General features: G+C 41.8%; 1 protein-coding gene across 1 annotated transcript in view; it reads left to right on the plus strand.

The window, feature by feature from the left end:
- The first annotated feature begins 2,177 nt into the window (after window positions 1-2,177).
- The window catches only part of arhgap21b (Rho GTPase activating protein 21b), a 50,766-nt gene continuing 35,429 nt past the window's right edge, over window positions 2,178-17,514 (plus strand). The window contains exons 1-3 of the mRNA XM_066680639.1: window positions 2,178-2,385; window positions 4,704-4,911; window positions 16,227-16,400. Coding sequence (XP_066536736.1) covers window positions 4,840-4,911; window positions 16,227-16,400 — 246 coding nt within the window. The 5' untranslated portion in view covers window positions 2,178-2,385; window positions 4,704-4,839. The remainder of the gene's footprint in view (window positions 2,386-4,703; window positions 4,912-16,226; window positions 16,401-17,514) is intronic.

Raw genomic sequence — 17,514 nt, forward strand, 5'->3', positions numbered from 1 at the left:
GGACTTGAACGCCACTGCTGTACCTTTAAATATACATTACACAGTTTTTTTTTTACCTTTAGTGACAATAATGTACCTGTAAAGTACCTTTAATTCAGAGACTGTAGTTGATCCCAGAGGTGTTGGACAGAGTACTGTCTCTTCAGTTTTGAGCATTTCTTGTGTTTTCTGTGTTTGCAGTTGGTGTATTTACATCCTAATAACTATGAGGGTGACAACCAGAAGGGATCCGACCAGAGTGACTACACACACACACAACACACACATTCCTGAACTCCTGCCAATCACACACACACCGAGATTCGACCTCACACTGAACCGGGTTAGAACATGTGACTGCAGTAATCCAGCCAAAACAGCTGCTCAGAGAGGGAGAGAGAGCCAAAGAATAGAGGGAATGTATGTGTGTGTGTGAGAGAGAGAGAATGAGAGAGGGAGGAGTGGCTTCTGATCCAAAACTAATCACCCAGCATCAGTACCTGAACTCAGATATGTTCTCATATTTGAATACAATCAAATCCTCACAATATTTCATCATCTAGTGTAAAACCTTCCATGAAGAATAAAGGTAGAATTAAACCTAGTCCTGGACTACACAGCATTTTGAATTGTGATATTCCATTGAAAGGATGATATTGTCCAGGACTATACTTAATCTCTGACTTTGTGTAAGTTAAATCAATACTGCTTAAATAACATTATTTAAAACGTATTGTTTATAGTAATATTAATAGCATAAATGTATAGAACTTAAGTATAAATACCCAGTTTTATTATATCACCATTTATAAGAAAGTGACGATAGATAAATAAATAAAAGCTTGTAATGTATTAACTGCATTGAAAGACATTTCAAAGAAGAAAAACAGCGTCTGTTCGTAAGGACGCTGCTAATTGGCTGGAATTCAAACCGCAAGCGTAAGCTGGACGCTGATTGGAGGGCTCGGCGATAGAGGGCGATGTCTAGGATTCCAAAAGCCCCGCCCTCTCTCCTCCTCCGAGCACGTTTGTAGTGATGGGAAGTTCGACTCAGTTTATCTGAACCGATCCCTTCCCATTTTGAACTCGAAAGAACCGATTCAAAGATTCATGATCGTTTCGACTTGAAAAAGTGACTGATCTCTTGTGTTATATATTAATAATTATTAGCAACTTAAAATACAGATTATACAAAGTAATAAAACTGATGTATAGTCAATTATTAAAGATGAAAATGCATTTACTTTAAATTAATACTGATCAAATTGAATAAGAGTAGTTTTTAATTAAAAGCAGGATTAAAGGGATTTTGTCTGCACTGAGTTTGACTCTGAGTTTGAGGAACAGTTCAGAAGCAGAAGAACAGATAGAGGCCTCTGTATATTTTACAGAAGGTATTTGTGGAAGAACAGAGAAGGTCAATGGCACTGTGCTGGAACAAAAACACAGAGATGTTCATTGAAGCAGTTTAAAAAAGAAGTAGAATTTATCTAATATAATATCTCTCCTAAATGAAAGGGGCTGGCAGTGGAGCTTTTTCAGGGCCGGAGAGATATGAGCCCTCACTCTCCCCAAATAAAGCCTGAAGCCAAATGTGTCATGGTTAGCCAAATAATTTAAGCCCAAAGTCAAGCCTGTTTACTAGATAAAGTGTTGAGGGTCAATTCCGTCGGACAGTCCTCAACTTTGGGCTTAAGTTATCTAGCTAGTTTGATGGAATAACCCCAGGATTTCTCAATTTAACCAGACAGCTCAAACCTGAAGTCAAAAGCTGTCCGACAGGAAAAGAGCTATGGGACATTATTATTGGGCAATCCTCAGTTCTGGTCTTACGTTATCTAGATAATAAATTATTTATAAATCCTCGGTGTGGGGAGGGGGTACTCAACAAATTATAGAGGTGTACAACAAAGCAGGATTTTTCAATTTAGCGAAATAACTAAAACCCAGAATCAAACCTGATTAGTTGGAAAAGATTTATGGGACATTCCTGTTGGAGAGTCCTAAACTTTTGGCTTAAGTTATCCGGCTAAACGGGGAAATCTTGATTTGTCAAATACCTCACCGTCCACACCCCGAAGATGCATCATGTGCAACAACAATAAAAACAAAACTTCGATTCAGTTGGAATCGGTTCAACTGATATATTGAAAGGAACAGAGTCACAGGAACCGATTCCTTCTGGATTCGTACGTCTCCAACACAATTCCAACATTGTTCGGCGTCCGAGCGTGCGATTCGACTCTCTAAAACTTTCAGATCGTGTTTTTAAGTTGATAAAAACCGTTGAAAGGGAGATGCGGCGGGACCGCGAGTTGAAGTGTGGAGTTATCTGTCAGTTGTCGTGGAGTTGAGGAGGTTTTTTTAGTTTTAAATGGGATTTCAGGACGTCCCCGTGTCCAACAGGTAAAACCGCAACTCACAACACAATACAGTACAATGGCGAGGGGCTAAGCTAACGGCCAGACTGTGGTTTATTTGTATTAATTTATATAATAAAGAGTGGTTTAAACTATCCTTTAGAACATCGTATGTTTTATTTTATATACTCGAATTGCTTTGATAAGTGTTGAAGTTCCTCAAAGCCTTAGTGGGCGTCTTATTCTACAGCTTCATGTTCGAATTTTCCGTTCCTCCTTAAGTGGAGGACCATAGTTGCGCCGTTTAAGGTGGAATGGAAAATTCCAACTTGAAAAGCAAATTAAAGTTTTCCTAAGTTTGGAAAACGAACAGCTTTAAACTTAAATGAGTCAAAACTGTGACCTGAACGTGTCAGAGGCTTCAAAAGTGAGAAGTTAAATAGCCAAACAAAAATACCACCTTAAGACTTTTCCCAAGTTAAATATTACCTATTTTTCTTCAAGTGGGGTCTTGTTTGTCTCAGGTTGGAGCTGGCTTAAAGAGCCAATATGTCGAAAAATGGGACACTTTAGTTTTATCTATCTGTGTGGTCACAAAAACGCATGAACATAATCAGTCACATGTGAAAGTTTGAATATATCTGCTTTGTTGGTTTTGTGTTGTATTTAAATGTGTTATCATATTTGCACAAGTCAAGTCTCATGTTTTCTCACCTGTAAACAGGCTCTACAGCTCATGTGAAGTGGTAAGGAGTGTTTCAGCCTGGGCAGCCAATTAAAACAGCGCTCATTTACATACATTTGTTCATTGTTTATGACTAAAGCTCTCTATTTAATTACAAACAGTACAGAGTGTTGTTGTCTGTTTCTGGTGCCAAATAGAAAATAAAAGGCATAAAGGCAGATGTAGCATGGGTTTGAGATAAACACAGAGATCCGATATGCACATTTCTATTCATGCGGTAGAGTTGTATTGATATTCATGCGGGCTTCTTTACGGCACTTGTTGGAGTTGTTGGGGTAGCAACCCCCCAAAAAAACAGCAGGGAGTCGCACTTTAAGCCATGTGGCACTTTGGGAACCACTCAGGGGTTTTGCTGCTCTAAGCTGTTTTTGTTGGTGGTCCCTGATGGTGGGAACCATGTGGGACATATTTGTTCATAAAAAATGGCAAAAAAGTTTCAAAATATTTAATTGTTGTTTACAAATCCATACAAAATAAGAGACCACCCTAAAGTCAATTAATTCCCAGTAAAAGGCGGTCTTTCACAGACCATGGAACGACCAAAAAACAAAAACCAGCCACGGAGACCAGGTGATAAACAGCACTTACAGATTAATATAGTTTGAGAGAGAGAGAGAGAGACGAGAAAATTAAATCTCACCCATATTCACATCAAATTTGAACACCTCCACAGCTGTTTGTGTCCATCCTTCCTGTGTGAGAACAGGTCAACATTGTGGATCTGCAAAGACGTGGCGCGCAGATAAAAGGAAATAGAAAAAAAAGAGTTATATCCACAGGTTAAACAAAGGAGCTGCTGAATGTGGTTAGGATTAACATTGATTGTGAGATGTAGAAAGGTATTCAAATATTCCAGTAGACATCATTAATACATCATTATAAATATATTTTGCATTATTTATTTGTGTTTGTATTTGGTAAGGAGTGGCCTAATGCTGAATATTGAATGCCTTACTGTAGTTAACTGGTAGCTACGTTCAGCTAACTCTCTTTGGTTGAATTTTGAACAACACACTGAAGTGGGTGTAGTGCTGTAGAAGGAGGTGGGGTTCTGCTGTGTTGTTATTTTGTTTCCATATTGATGGAGAAACACCCATGCGGTGAGGAAATGTGCAAGTGGACCCTTCATTACGAGAGTGTCATCACTGGCTCATTAATTTGCATAATTTAACCGACCCCAACAGACAGGTTTTTATGGAATTATGGAAATGTATTTTCACATTTTAGAGGAACACTATGTAGCATTATATTATCATTCATTGTGATGATCCACTGAGTTGTAAGAGGGAGAATAGAGCCTCTGGTGTTGTTTCTCTGTGCCAGTCACTGTGGAAACTGCACTGTGTAGCTTTGGAGGAGGGTAGAAAAACACCTTCCCATTTGATTTCAGGACAGTGATGGGGCAAATCTTACTTAGTGTTCCTTTAATCGAGACAGGCTTATTTTATTATTAATGACACAATTCAGCTTGTGACGAATTAAAAAGGTCTTAAGTTGGAGTTTGACTTAGAAATACGGCAGTGAAGGGTGTACGCTGGTGTATTAAACAGTTGTTTGTGAGGGTGTAAACGTGATTTTTAGCACACAGAATTTAATACTTAACCTCTCTTTTTCTCCAGCACTCTTCATCCAAGGGAGCGCAGAAAGGAGGCAGGGTGGGCGTTTCCGTTATAACCTGATGGTTTTTGGATTATTCGGACGTTCACCTAGATGTTGACTGTGGCGGGAGATTGGTGGTTTAGGTGAAGCGAAGTGATGGCGACGAGTTGGAGGAACCCAGGCGACGAGGATGAGGAGAATTATCACAGTAAAATCCCGCTGTGCGAGGTGAGCCAAAATTTCGTCTCCATTCAGCTCTGTTCCCAAACTAACCCAGGAGCAGCTGAGGAGAGATGGCTGGGGGGCGGTATTTGACTATACAGTGTGTGTGGTTGTTACTTTCTCAATTCATTTTCTGGTTCATCTGTGTTCACATGTTGTGTAACAAATGGATATACCTTGTTTTCTTTGGGTAGCTACACACAAGCTGCGTGTTTCTATTGTAGTTAAAGCCCCTATAAGCTCCTCTCTGAAATAAAGAAATACAGACGTAGACGTTCTGTCCTAGATAAACATCCCCTAAGGCCTCAAAATTGGTTTTGATGTAACTCTCCACATTCATACGCCTTCATTCAGCATGCACAGATCTTTGCACCTGCAAACTGTCCCTGCCTCCAACCCCTGTCATACCTGCAGCTGGAAAGCCCAGTCCAATATTGATGGGATTGGTTCCTTAGGTGTGTGAGATGTGAAACCCTGTCTGAATCCATGCTTCTGAGACTGTTTGCAAAGATGCCATTTTAAAGTAAAAAAAAAAAAAAAAAGCAAAAAGTAAGCCCAGCAATATGACATCAGCACTTATGTATTTAAGGGACACTAGGTTGGATCTTTGCTCCTTTTATTTCACTTTTACAGAACTGTCTTTAAATTCCTTTAAATGTTTTCCTATCTTCCTCCAACAGTTACGTAGTGCCATTTCTGCAGTGCTGAACCTAGAGTAGCAATGACAGAAGCTCTATTCTCCCTGTTACAGCTCAGTGCAGCATTGCAATGATTTTGAAGCTGTAATTTTATGGTAAAAATACTACCTAGCGTTGCTTTAATGTATAACGTTACTTAATAATGCATTCTTCATTTTAAAATATATTTCTACACAGAGCTCTCATTAGAAACAGAGCCTAAGCGCCACCCACTGGAAAGTGGATTAGTCTTAATCAAGCCGTCTTTGACCGCTGAATTAGTCTTTAGCTACGTTTGGAGAAGCATCAGGCATTTCTAATTATGTCCAGTCTATGTTCTGTGCATTTTTCTGTTGCACTCAGACAAATCGATTCTGTCTGCCAAAGAATCCCAGTCTACCCAGTGAGAACAAACTTAAAGTGGTTTTATTATTATAGGTGTAGTGTTTAAATCTCTCTGTACAAAATGGGATGATCCTTCAAGACCCTGATACGTCATCAGAACACAAATAAAACAGAGCAACGCTTCATTCCCAGGCGACTAGCACCGCTCTGTAGCAGCTCTGTACCAGCTCTGTACCAGTCTGCAGTGATATCAGAGGAGCTGCTGGACTTTAGTTACATTTAGGGCCTCATTCTCTTTCAGAAGAGTTCCACAATCAGAGATTACCCCCCTCTCCTCACTCTTCTGTGATATGGAGCTCAGTTCAGATTCTCATTCTGTAGATTTCTCTTCAAACCTTCAGTTCCACATTAAATTACACATTATTTTACAGTAATTGCTTCACCATTTAAGGTGGAACTGTACATTTACAGCTTGTGCTGTTTTCTGCTTGTTCTGAAGTAAAGACCATAATCCACTGAAACTACTTTAAACTCAGATAATACACTGGGGCTCATAGAGTTTAAAGGAGGAAATACTGACATCTGTGGGTTTCTTTGGTTGTGCAGTGCCTCACTGCTGATTCACAAGGCATCATAACCCTCCACTTGGAGCATGACTCTGGAAAAACTGGTTTGAAGGGCCATGTCGCCCTCACACTTCACCCCACCCCTTTCTCCCAACAAGAACTGAGCCCCCCACCTCTGGGGGAGATAGAGGGGTAAGTAGTAGGGGCAAGGGGAGAAAGTGCTCACATAAATACGGTTAAAATACTTTGTCCTAGTGAACCATACTGGTTTAGAGTTGACGTTCATGTTGATGTTGGCAGGTCACTTCATGTCCTTCTATGTTTTTAGGGAAAGTTAGAGAACGGTGTCTCGTCTCTCTCTGAGAACAGTGTGTAATTTCACAGCCTGGTGTTTGTGGATTTGTTGTCCTTTGTTGAGGGAAGCCGAAGAGAAATCAGATTTCTCGTCCTAGGCAGAAAGAAATGAAATTCTTTGGACGCTCTTGAAGGAAATTCCCTGGCGCGATTGAGAGCTCAGACTTTTGGCTCGGAGCTCAGGGCCTGTAATCTCAGCCACAACAACGTTTGTATGGAGAGAGAAATAATACGCTCAGCCTCACTCCATTTTATTCACAGAGGGCAGCTCAGCATACTCAGTTACTGACTAGGAATTTGAAGTGGGTTCCACAGGCTTTCATTTAAATTTCTGGGTTATAAAATGTGGGGAAAAAAATGAAGTGATGTTCTACATCTACGTGGAATAAAAATAGTGGGTAATAGTGGTAAATGGAACCAGAAGTCTTGGTTACACGTCATGATAACCACAGTTTCACATAGTTTGATGGTTGGAAGGAGAGGGAGAGAACGAGGCCTGCTCTCTCACGACTCCTGAGGCACCCCCATGGATGAACCAACGATCCCCCGATGATGGCGCCAACACCTAGACCTCTGGGACACTCGAGTCCCCCGCATAGTTATTTCTGATCCTGTGTGAAGCACTGCAGCTGCAGGAGAGTGACCGATAATAATCAGCAGTGGTCAGACTGCTCTGCTCCCTCTCGTTTCTACAGGATGGACCTGAGTGAAATCCGCTGACTGGATTGGGCTGAAATCTGTTGACTTGCTGTTGTGTGTGTGTTGAGGACAATTTTGTCTTGAACTTTGATCTTGATGACTTTCAACACTTGGTGATAAAGGTCTGCTTTCCTGAGTTTGGCAAAAATATGGAACACACACACACACACACACACACCAGCTCCACTGACCTGCCCTTAAATGCCCAGGACCCCCACAGAGCAGATGTGTTGTGGTGGTGGGTCATTCTCTGCGCAGTGACACTGACGTGGTGGTGGTGGTGTTAGTGTGTGTTGTGCTGGTGAGAGTGGATCAGACACAGCAGTGCTGCTGGAGTTTTTGAACCCTGTGTCCACTCACTGTCCACTCTGTGAGACACTCCTCCCTCGTTGGTCCACCTTGTAGATGTAAAGTCAGAGACAGTAGCTCATCTGTCGTTGTTTCTACGGTCACTAATGGAGTGATATCTTTTTCTGAAATATGTGTACGTTGATTTGGAGTGGACTATGGAAACTCGCTGAGGTTTGTGCTTGTAAAAAGCTGACTGTGAGTAAATTGGTGTTTTTCCTCTGATCAGACGTTTATAAGTCCCGTGTTTCTGTGAATGAGTGACTGAAAGCAGACCTTTGTGCGAACCCCCTGCTTGCGTCTGTGACAGGTTAAAGGTCATCTATTTATAGAACCTGCAGATTTCTCCACATGTTGCTCCCTCACCTTTAATGTAATATGCAGCAATTTTTTTTTCTTCCTCTTGCTGATACGCAGAGGGTGAACCTTGAGGTCTATCTCCATCATTCCAGGTTTCAAAGAAAGATACCTGTTTCTGATGCTCTCTCATTTAAACCAGCTGAAGATGTAATGACCCCACAGAAAGGAGGTTGAAATCTCAGCGATCTGAAGCAACTCGTCTTTGGCTGGATGCTCGTCTCCTGTTTGTTTACTTCTTTTATTGCGTAAAATGGTCCGTGACACTGGCCCAACTGCAGCAGACACAATTGCACTGTGCTTGGGGTCTGCTTCTCGAATGCTTTCCATTCCAGAGAGAGGAAGGGAGGCCTTTTCGACCAATCATCACGTCGTAATGTGATGGATGTGGGGCTGACAGTGTCAATTATATTTGCATTGAGGAATGGACGGCTCATTATGAAGCTAACAGGGCAATTAAGAAGTGCCTGTCTGAATTTACATACAATATGGAACAAAAATGAAGTACCTCTGTAAAATGATGTGAACTAGGAAAGCTTAAAAATATTTAGAAATTTAATGTGAGTGAGTAATATGTAAGAGATTTATTTATTTATTTATTTATTTATCTCCCCCTAAAGTAATTAATTTTTACAGCAGTCAGTGGGGTGGTTTCCTACCTTCCTCCAAAACTTACATAGTGTAGTTTCTGCAGTGCTGAGCCCAGAGTAGCAATCACAGAAGCTCTATTCTCCCTGTTACAGCTCCGTGGAGCATCACAGTGATTTTGAAGCTGTAATTTAAGGTATAAATACTATATATAGTTCCTTTAATGTGTTCAGTGTTGTGTCTTAGCAGCTTAGTAAGTCTGTTTAAAAAGTCTAAGCTGCACAAACCGATGATAAAAACCGGTTTTACGTTTTTAAATGTTATTAATGCTTTGGTTTAGAAGAAAAGAGTTACTAAATAAAAAGGATTTAAAATGTAAATTTGTTGTTTTTTTCCCATGACGTTTATGTAGTGCTTTTCAAGACCTAAAACGCTTGAGTTAATAACATTGAACATAAGACAAACCAAACAAATGACAGAAGTACATGAATATGTAAAGAAAATGGAAATAAAATGAGTTATTATAGACTCAGGACAGAGAAACGGGTGTGTTTTAAGTTTGGGTTTGAGCAAATGCAGGGAGGCTGGTGGGTGGAGGTGCGATGGCTGTTGAGATTAGCAGAGGAAAAGGTGAAGAGTCAGTATAACACTCTGAAATACACACACTGTGGTACAAGCTCTGTGCATGCCAGGCTGTTCCTCTCTGAGCGAGAGAACAGTAAGAGAATTTAAAACACGCTGCGCCATGCATTCAGGTGAAGTTTAAAATGCCGGCGTTAATCCTGACACGCGGGTAGGCGTTTTGTTAAGTTGCCCTGCTGTCAAACTTAATTCTGGTTTGTTTGCTCATTTAACTTTGGGACGTTGCTGCTGATGCCACTGTCTCTCTTCTGGAAACGAGAGTAGGGGTGTGACGAGTGCAGGGTCTTCCCCCTTGTCTGGTTTCACTTTGGAAGAATGTCTTAATAGAGCATGTTTGAAATTCACAGTTGAGAACGCTGTCAGCTGGGGAACTGCCTTTTGTTTTTGGGAAATGTTAGCAGCCTGTGGTGAGTAAACCTGAATTTAATACAACAAACTGAGGCATAACATCCTTCTTTCTTTCCCTGTCGCCACCCCTTACCTGTAGTCTGTAGACCTTCGTAGATGCTGCCTACTGAGACGTCAAGTCAAAGATATTGTCTGGAAATTCCAGTTCAGTCTGGTATTGAGTGACTCTGGTTGAAATTAATCCTTGGTTTAGTTTTTTTTTTTTCGGATCGCTCCTGTGCTAGCCCTTGTGTGCACACAGGGCTCATGGGTTTTGTGCAGGCTTATCATACAAACACACATTCATTCTGGATACACTACAGGGCCTGCCTCGTTGACAACTGGATCATATCAGAATGGGAATTATGGGAATCTTAGACCTTTTAAAGGAACACTACATAATGTCTTTACCTTAAATTTGCAGTGTCAGTGTCACTGACCTGTAATAGCGAGAACAGGGCTTCGGTTGTTGCTACTCCAGACACAGCACAACAGAAACTGCACTATGTACTTTATGGTGAAGGGTAGGAAATGTGTGTTCCCCCTGTGTCTTTGTAGGTTTCCTCTGGGTGTTCTGGTTTCCTCCCACAATCCAAATGCTGTTAGGTGGGGTTACTGTGTGATAGTCCACAGGTGTGTGCTGTATTTTATTTTGACATGAAATCTGTGCTGTACCATCCTGAGCTGTATATTATTTCAAAATATAAACCATGAAATCCTGACTTGAAAATCATACCAGACAGTTAAGAAGAAGCCCTTCTTTTAGACCCCTGCTGCCTTCTTACTTGCCTTGAAGGACTTCCCACCACATGTTTTGTGCAGATGTTTTTGTCCTCTGTGAAAATTGTTACGCCTCCAGGATTCCTGAATCTCAGGTCCTGGTCCTCATTACGAGCCGTCTCCGTTCCCAGTTCTCTGAGCTTCGTTACCAGTCGTCATGAGATTAACTCCTTGTCTGGAAGAAAATATGCCTCTTCAGTTCAATAGAGGAGACCACTTGGACTCCAGACGCCACACGCAGCAGCCTAGAGGACTGACTGGATTTAACAGAAAAGGCCCCTATTTTGGACAATGCAGTGTGTACAACAGTTGCACTATGTAGATTAAGGCTATTTCTGCCATCGGGCACAATTTTAAGAGCTACCAGTGAGGACAGCTCATTTACATATCAGTTTAAAAGGGGGCAAATTATGAAGCAAATCCCTGGTTCAGTGCATGTTCACATTTTTGTGTTTATTTGGAGCCCACCAACCCACACACTGTGAAACCCCAGTTAGTTTTCTGTCTGCTCTAAGTCAGAAACGCTGGATAAAACGAGCCGTTCTGATCCTGCTCTGCTTCTGACATCAAGTGCAGAGACTTTAGAATCGCCCTGCCCTCTCACCCGAGTCTGTCCAATCACAGCGATGGACACTCGTTTATGTGAGAGTGCAAAGACGAGGTTAAATGCAGCAAAACGAGTGCGGAGAAGAAAGAGAACAGTGAGAGTTTGCGATTCCTCCACAGTGTGCTGTCGGTTATATCATCCAAGCTCCTGCTTCCTTCACAGGGTGGTCTGCTTTTTTGTGGGCACCACTTATGCAACTCAGAGCGTGTGTGATGAGACTGTTATGCAAGATTTCAGCAACTTAGGGAGCACTCAATCTTCTTAGCCCTCAATCCAAATTCTGTCCTCTAGAGGACAAGGAGGAGCTCATCTTCCCTTGGCTGAGTGTCATGGAAGCCATTCAGAGGATTGGTGAAAAACCCCATCGCCAGGGCTCTTGAAATTAATTATTTATAGTTTAGCTGCTTATTCTGAATGACTGAGTAGCACCGGAGGATATTATTCTTATCCCAGTTTATTTGCATCAGTGTTACATACATAATAATGGTTTTAGCTGTGCTTTACTGAGCACACAGGACCACTTTGTAGTCCAGATCAGATCTCAAAGATTGGTATAATCAGACATTAGTTTCCTGATCCGTATCTGCTTTATTGAGTTTGATAAAGTCCTATCCTCTTTCTTCTAGGCGGCCACCGATGTGAATAGTCCCTCCAGCGCTGGTGTTTCTAAAATGTATCAGGCTTTGTATATGTTGTTGTGATCTGACTCTGCTGGCCCGAGTGGAACACTGTGGTTTTTTTTTCTTTTTTTTTTTTTTTTTGACTGTGAATATTAAGTTACTTCAGCACTTTAGAGTGGTATTGGGAATAAATTACTTGTTGTGAACCATTTGTATCGGATCGGCAGATACTCAACTCGGATTGGGATAAAAAAATTGATCAGGACATTACTAAGTTACTCACTGTAGTCCATCTGTTGCTAGGCATACTTTGTTAGCTGTCTTTCCTGTGAGTGTCCTGGGCACTGAAGGGACAGGTCGCAAGAGGTCAAAAAAGTATGCAGAGCCACAGCAATACAGTGGAAAACTAAACGGCCAAAGCTGCCTGTTTTGATCAGTTGTGTTTGTGAACTGCGTAAGTAATTCACCTTTTCACTCTACAGCCGTTTAGCTCCGCCCCTTCTCACTGACTTTACAAGGAGTGCTCGAGCCCTGACTGCTTTCTGAACGAAGCTCGGTTCTGATGCTCTGTTGGGCACCAATCAGTAAGGGATGTTGAATCTTAGCAGATACGTGTTGTGTGCCGACTGAATTGTCTCGTGCTTATGTGGAATGTGGCATTGGATGCTGACCAGCTGGAAACAGCTTGTGACATGCAGCTTTACCCATGTAGAGTGTCTGAACATTTGCTCAAGGTTTCTTGGGAAGTTTTACCTCTTAAACCACAGGCTTAATGGTCTGTGTCCTCCTTTTATTCATTGGGTTTTTCAAATGCAAGAAACAGAGGAAGCGAGCCCAAGGAAGCAAACACTAAATAATAATTGTGGCGGCACACACAGATGCTATATTGTGTGTATGTTGTATGTTGGTGGTTTAAAACCAGCTGTATATGCTGTAAACAGAAACCAACCCTGTGTTCACCATGCAGACCGACTGGTCTTGTTATTGTCTTGCCTCATTTGTGGTTTAATAGGAAGCAAATGATGTAATGAGTTGTGTTTTTAGACATCAGGAATCTGAAGCATGTCTGGACCAGAATTCCCTGGAGCTCATACCTGGACCTCAGACTATACAAAAATGTTTGGGTATTGTGTATGTTTTTGACACAGACATTTCATTAAACCCACCTGAGTTTAAACAGAATGCAGTGGTCAGCCATGGATCGTGTGTGTGTGTTTGTGCTGTATTTGGGAGGTGTGGAGGTTTCTATCTGCTTTGCATGAGGTCTGTGTTGTTGTTTGTTGTGTAAACAGTGTGTCATGGAAGAGGAAATAAATCTCTAACACACACACACTCAGACACACCTAAGCAAACACACCGGGCTGAAGTTCCCGCGGGTGCTGACTCCTGGCCTTGCACACCCTTATCTTTTAGAGGGGTTGATTTTTTTTCGGGTCGTAAACGTGCATGTCTTTAAGTAAAAACCACCTCTTAAGGAAAATGATCTAGAGGCAATGATCTAAAGTGCAGAGACTTTAGAATGGCCCTGCCCCCTCGTCTGCATCTGTCCAATCACAGCGCTGAACCTGCATTTATGTGAGAGCGGAAAGACAAGGTTAAACGCAGCAAAACAGACACAAGGAGAGTGGAGAAATGAGAGCACTGAGTAAAAACGGAGAAAACGACAATAGAGAAAAAAGAGAACCTTTTCTCTCTGGAGTCATGTCCTAAATACTGTACACGCCTGTTGAATGAAGCCAAAAAAACTCAGCAGTTAAAGTAAACCCAGAAGCTTTCGTCTTTACCGGCTGGAAACTCGCTGGATCAGCTGTTTCCATTTCTCCTCCCTTCCTCATTTAATCCTTTCCCTTTTTGAATGAGCTGTAAAAACCCAGGTAAACGTGCCTGAGTGTCTTTGAGGGTCTTTAAAAGGCCTCACTGAGTTTAAGAGGCATGGTGAGGTTATGTTTTGGCCTGGTAACTTTGGGAGGTGTAAGGAAACCCATGACCTAGAGCTGCACAGTTGAGTTAAACAGTTAAAGTCAGAGAGAATTTGCGCTACAGCACGTAACAGCAGATACAGCCCAGGGCGAATTTCTTCCCCACGTTTCCTGCCAATGGTGACCTCATCAATTAGTCATGAAAGGCTTTTTAAACCAGCCTTTCTTCCACTTTTACGGCAGATGTTTGTCCTCAGTCGCACCTTTAGCTCAGAGTGTTTGTTTGTGTTGGAGCTTAAAGACCAGGCAGCGGTTTCACTAGTGCTTTTTTTTTTTTTTTTTGCACCTGCTCTATTTTACACCGAAACATCCATAAGCAACAGCCTAGTATTTTTAGAAAGAAATGGCACACAACCTTTTAATGTTTAATGTTGAAAATGTGGAGAACATGATTAATTTTATTCCTGACATCACTGTTAAGTCCTGATTTTATGCTGTGTTTGTTAAAGGGAGAATATGAAGGATCCCTTGTTCAATGCATGTGTGTACCTGGAGCCCACCAACCCACACACTGAAACAAGACCCGACCAGTCAGTTTCCTGTGTGCTCTAAGTCAGAAAACGAGGGATAAAATGAGCCGTTCTGATTCTTCTCCACTTCTGACGTCAAGTGCAGAGACTTTAGAATGGGTCCGTCTGATTCTGTCCAATCACAGCACTAGACCTATGTATATGTGAGAGCGCAACACAAATACGAGCTTAAACGCAGTAAGACAGACACAACTAGCGCGGAGGAATAAGAGCACTGAGTAAAAACGGAGATGAAAGAGAGCAGAGCGAAAACGGCTAAAAACCAGAGCTTCTGCTCCCCCCTCCTCAATGCTGTGTGTTCAGGGTCGGGGGTGAACAGCGAGCAGCTCATTATCATTTAAAGGAACAGGCGCTGAAAGCAGGCGTTCTAAACAGGGCTGTTTAGACAGGGGGAGCATGCTGCTGTGGGATTTTAAACTAAAGCAGGTCACAGACGTTTCATTAAGAAACAGAACTGTGTTCGAATGCGGAGAAGAGGGTGATATGTCCCATTTTAGAAAAGGCTACACCCATTCTTTCAGTAGTATAACTCCACACATCCATCATCATCAAACAAGTTGGCAACTAATCACTGCTTATTCACTAAGGGGGAGCATTTTAAGTCCATGCTGCTGGTTGACTGAAGTAATTGTGGCAGCCCTCACACCAGCAGATGAAATAACAGAAGATAGATGAAGGAGGAGGAGGAGGTGTTTAATGTGGTGGTGAACACTTCTTTAGGGAGGGGCTCTCACATGTGTGCTGTGGTGGAGATTTGGCTGCAAGGGGAAGGGTGTGAATTGTGCGGAGGTGTGATGTTATAAATACTCTGTAAATACAGCGGCGAGGCTCTGTGACCACTCCTGAGTCACCCTGGAAATGTGATGTCAGAAATGCAGTGGGTGGGTGGAGATTTTTAGTAAGAGAATAAAACCATATGGGTTACATTTTTAGAAATGGACATGGAGTTTCCTCTCACCAAGGATTCCCTCCTTTTGAGTTTCAGAGCTGCAGCATTTGACTTCCTTAACGTCCTGTGTCTGTTATAGGGAAAGATCATCGGTGCACTTGAAACAAATATTGTAAGGCTTGTATGTGGCATTGGTTTTCTTCCATGCTTTCCATTACCAAGGGTCTGGGTGTGTGTTGTTTTTTTTTTTTTAACTACTGAAGGTTTTTAGTGTCATGGCGAGTGTGGCACCTGTGATTTGCAAATTTGTTAGATCAGAAATTAAGTGGACGATATATTGCCCCAGAAATAATTGCGATAAACCATGTTATTGTCATTTTAAGACTGATAATACTACCATAACAATGCAATGCACTTAAACCCCTTTTTAAAGAGCAGTTAACTTTTATTTACTAAGGATATTCATACAGTTTAAATATAAATAAGTTGAAATGTCCCAGATATTATAAAAACACACACACACACACACATATATATATAACAGTGTATTAAAAAAAAAAAGAAAACGTATAGCTCCCCTGGCTAAAATATTGGTATATTACATATTACATATGTTACGTTATTTTTGTATAAAAAACACGCAAGTATGCACAGTGGGCAATATTGATATCAGCAAAAATGATTGATCATAAATCCAAACATTGTTGATAAATCAATAGTGTAATTACTGTGACAGGTCTCCTGGTCTTCTCTCTCAGTTTGTAGGAGGTTAGGGAATAATAGGAGTGCACATTTGCTCAGGACTGGATCTCTTCGGAGGAATCCTGGCTGACTTTTAAAGTAAAGCTCAAACTGTTATATACACTCTGGTTCCAGATACCAATGGATGTTATCATTTCATCACCGTTTCCTTATTAATCACCCTCTCTTGTTTTTCTCCTCTGTGCTTGTAGGATGTTTCGAATCAGACCCAGAACTCCGCCGGTTTGTTCCAGCTGGAGGATGAGCCGTTCTCGTGGCCTGGGCCCAAAACCTTACGACTTCGCCGGACCCCCATGGGCTTCGGCTTCACCCTGCGCCACTTTATTGTTTACCCACCGGAGTCGGCCGTCCACTCTAATTTCAAGGTGCGTAGTTGGGCCAAAATCTCCAGCCAGCATAGGTGAATTAGTGTAGACAGCACTGAGTGACTCGGGCACATAGACATTATTAGACCATAGAAGTAGATTTGTTTCAGTCCATTTGCAAATGAAACTGCAAAAGCAGGTACTGGATCATGACTATAAATAATCCCGAGCCCAAGGAGAGGTTTGGGTTAAACGCAGTAAATAACTTGATCCAAACGTCATGGCCTGTCCAGCAGAGTTCACGGTACATCTTCCACAGCTCTGGAACTGCTTTCTCGAGTGCTGTTCCAGAACAAATTATTCAGAATTGCTGTCATTCTCTCAGCAGTGTTTTCATTTATATTGTGTACAAATAAATTTTAAGTGTTATTGTAATTCAAAATTTGATCACCAGAGCTCGCAGGTCACGACTAAAGTGCCTTTGAGCAAGGCACCTAACCCCCAGTTGCTCCCCGGGCGCCGTGGCTAGGGCTGCCCACCGCTCTGGGCACTGCTCACTGCCCCCTAGTGTTCACTAGTGTGTGTAAATGTGTGTTTCACTGCATGGATTGGGTTAAATGCAGAGAACAATTTCCTCTGTGTTCAAGCATAGTGAACAATAAAGTGATTCTAAAATTCAGACATTCTCCCATGCTTTTATCATTTTATTCAACAAAAAATACCTTAAAAACGAAGCAGTTTGGAGCAACACTGTGGAGCGACTGGCCATGTCGGGGTTGTGGGTTTGAACCCAACCCCTGTGTCTGCGTGGGTTTCCTTTGGGTGCTCCGGTTTCCTCCCGCGCTCCAGTGAAGATAACATATTGAAATAATAAAAATAAAGAAACGACTGGTCTGATTAGCCAGGCGGGGAATTGAACCAAGATTTGTGACCCACTACTTTACACCGACCACTGAAACATTCCAGCATCTGGTCTAACGCCTTCACAGAAGTGCGAATGATCTTCCCATTTATGCCTTCATTTTGAGGAAATGTTGGGTGCTGAAGTGTCCACAAAACTTGGACACGGTGTACGTCATACTTTGCTCATGAGTCTGAGTGTCTGAGCCTGAGTTTCAGTTTCCGTCATAGTTTCTTAAAGTGATGAGTCCTCTCTGCTGATAAGATGGAGTTA

This window comes from Hoplias malabaricus, chromosome 9 (genome assembly GCF_029633855.1).
Source record: "Hoplias malabaricus isolate fHopMal1 chromosome 9, fHopMal1.hap1, whole genome shotgun sequence".
Classification (NCBI taxonomy): Eukaryota; Metazoa; Chordata; class Actinopteri; order Characiformes; family Erythrinidae; genus Hoplias; species Hoplias malabaricus.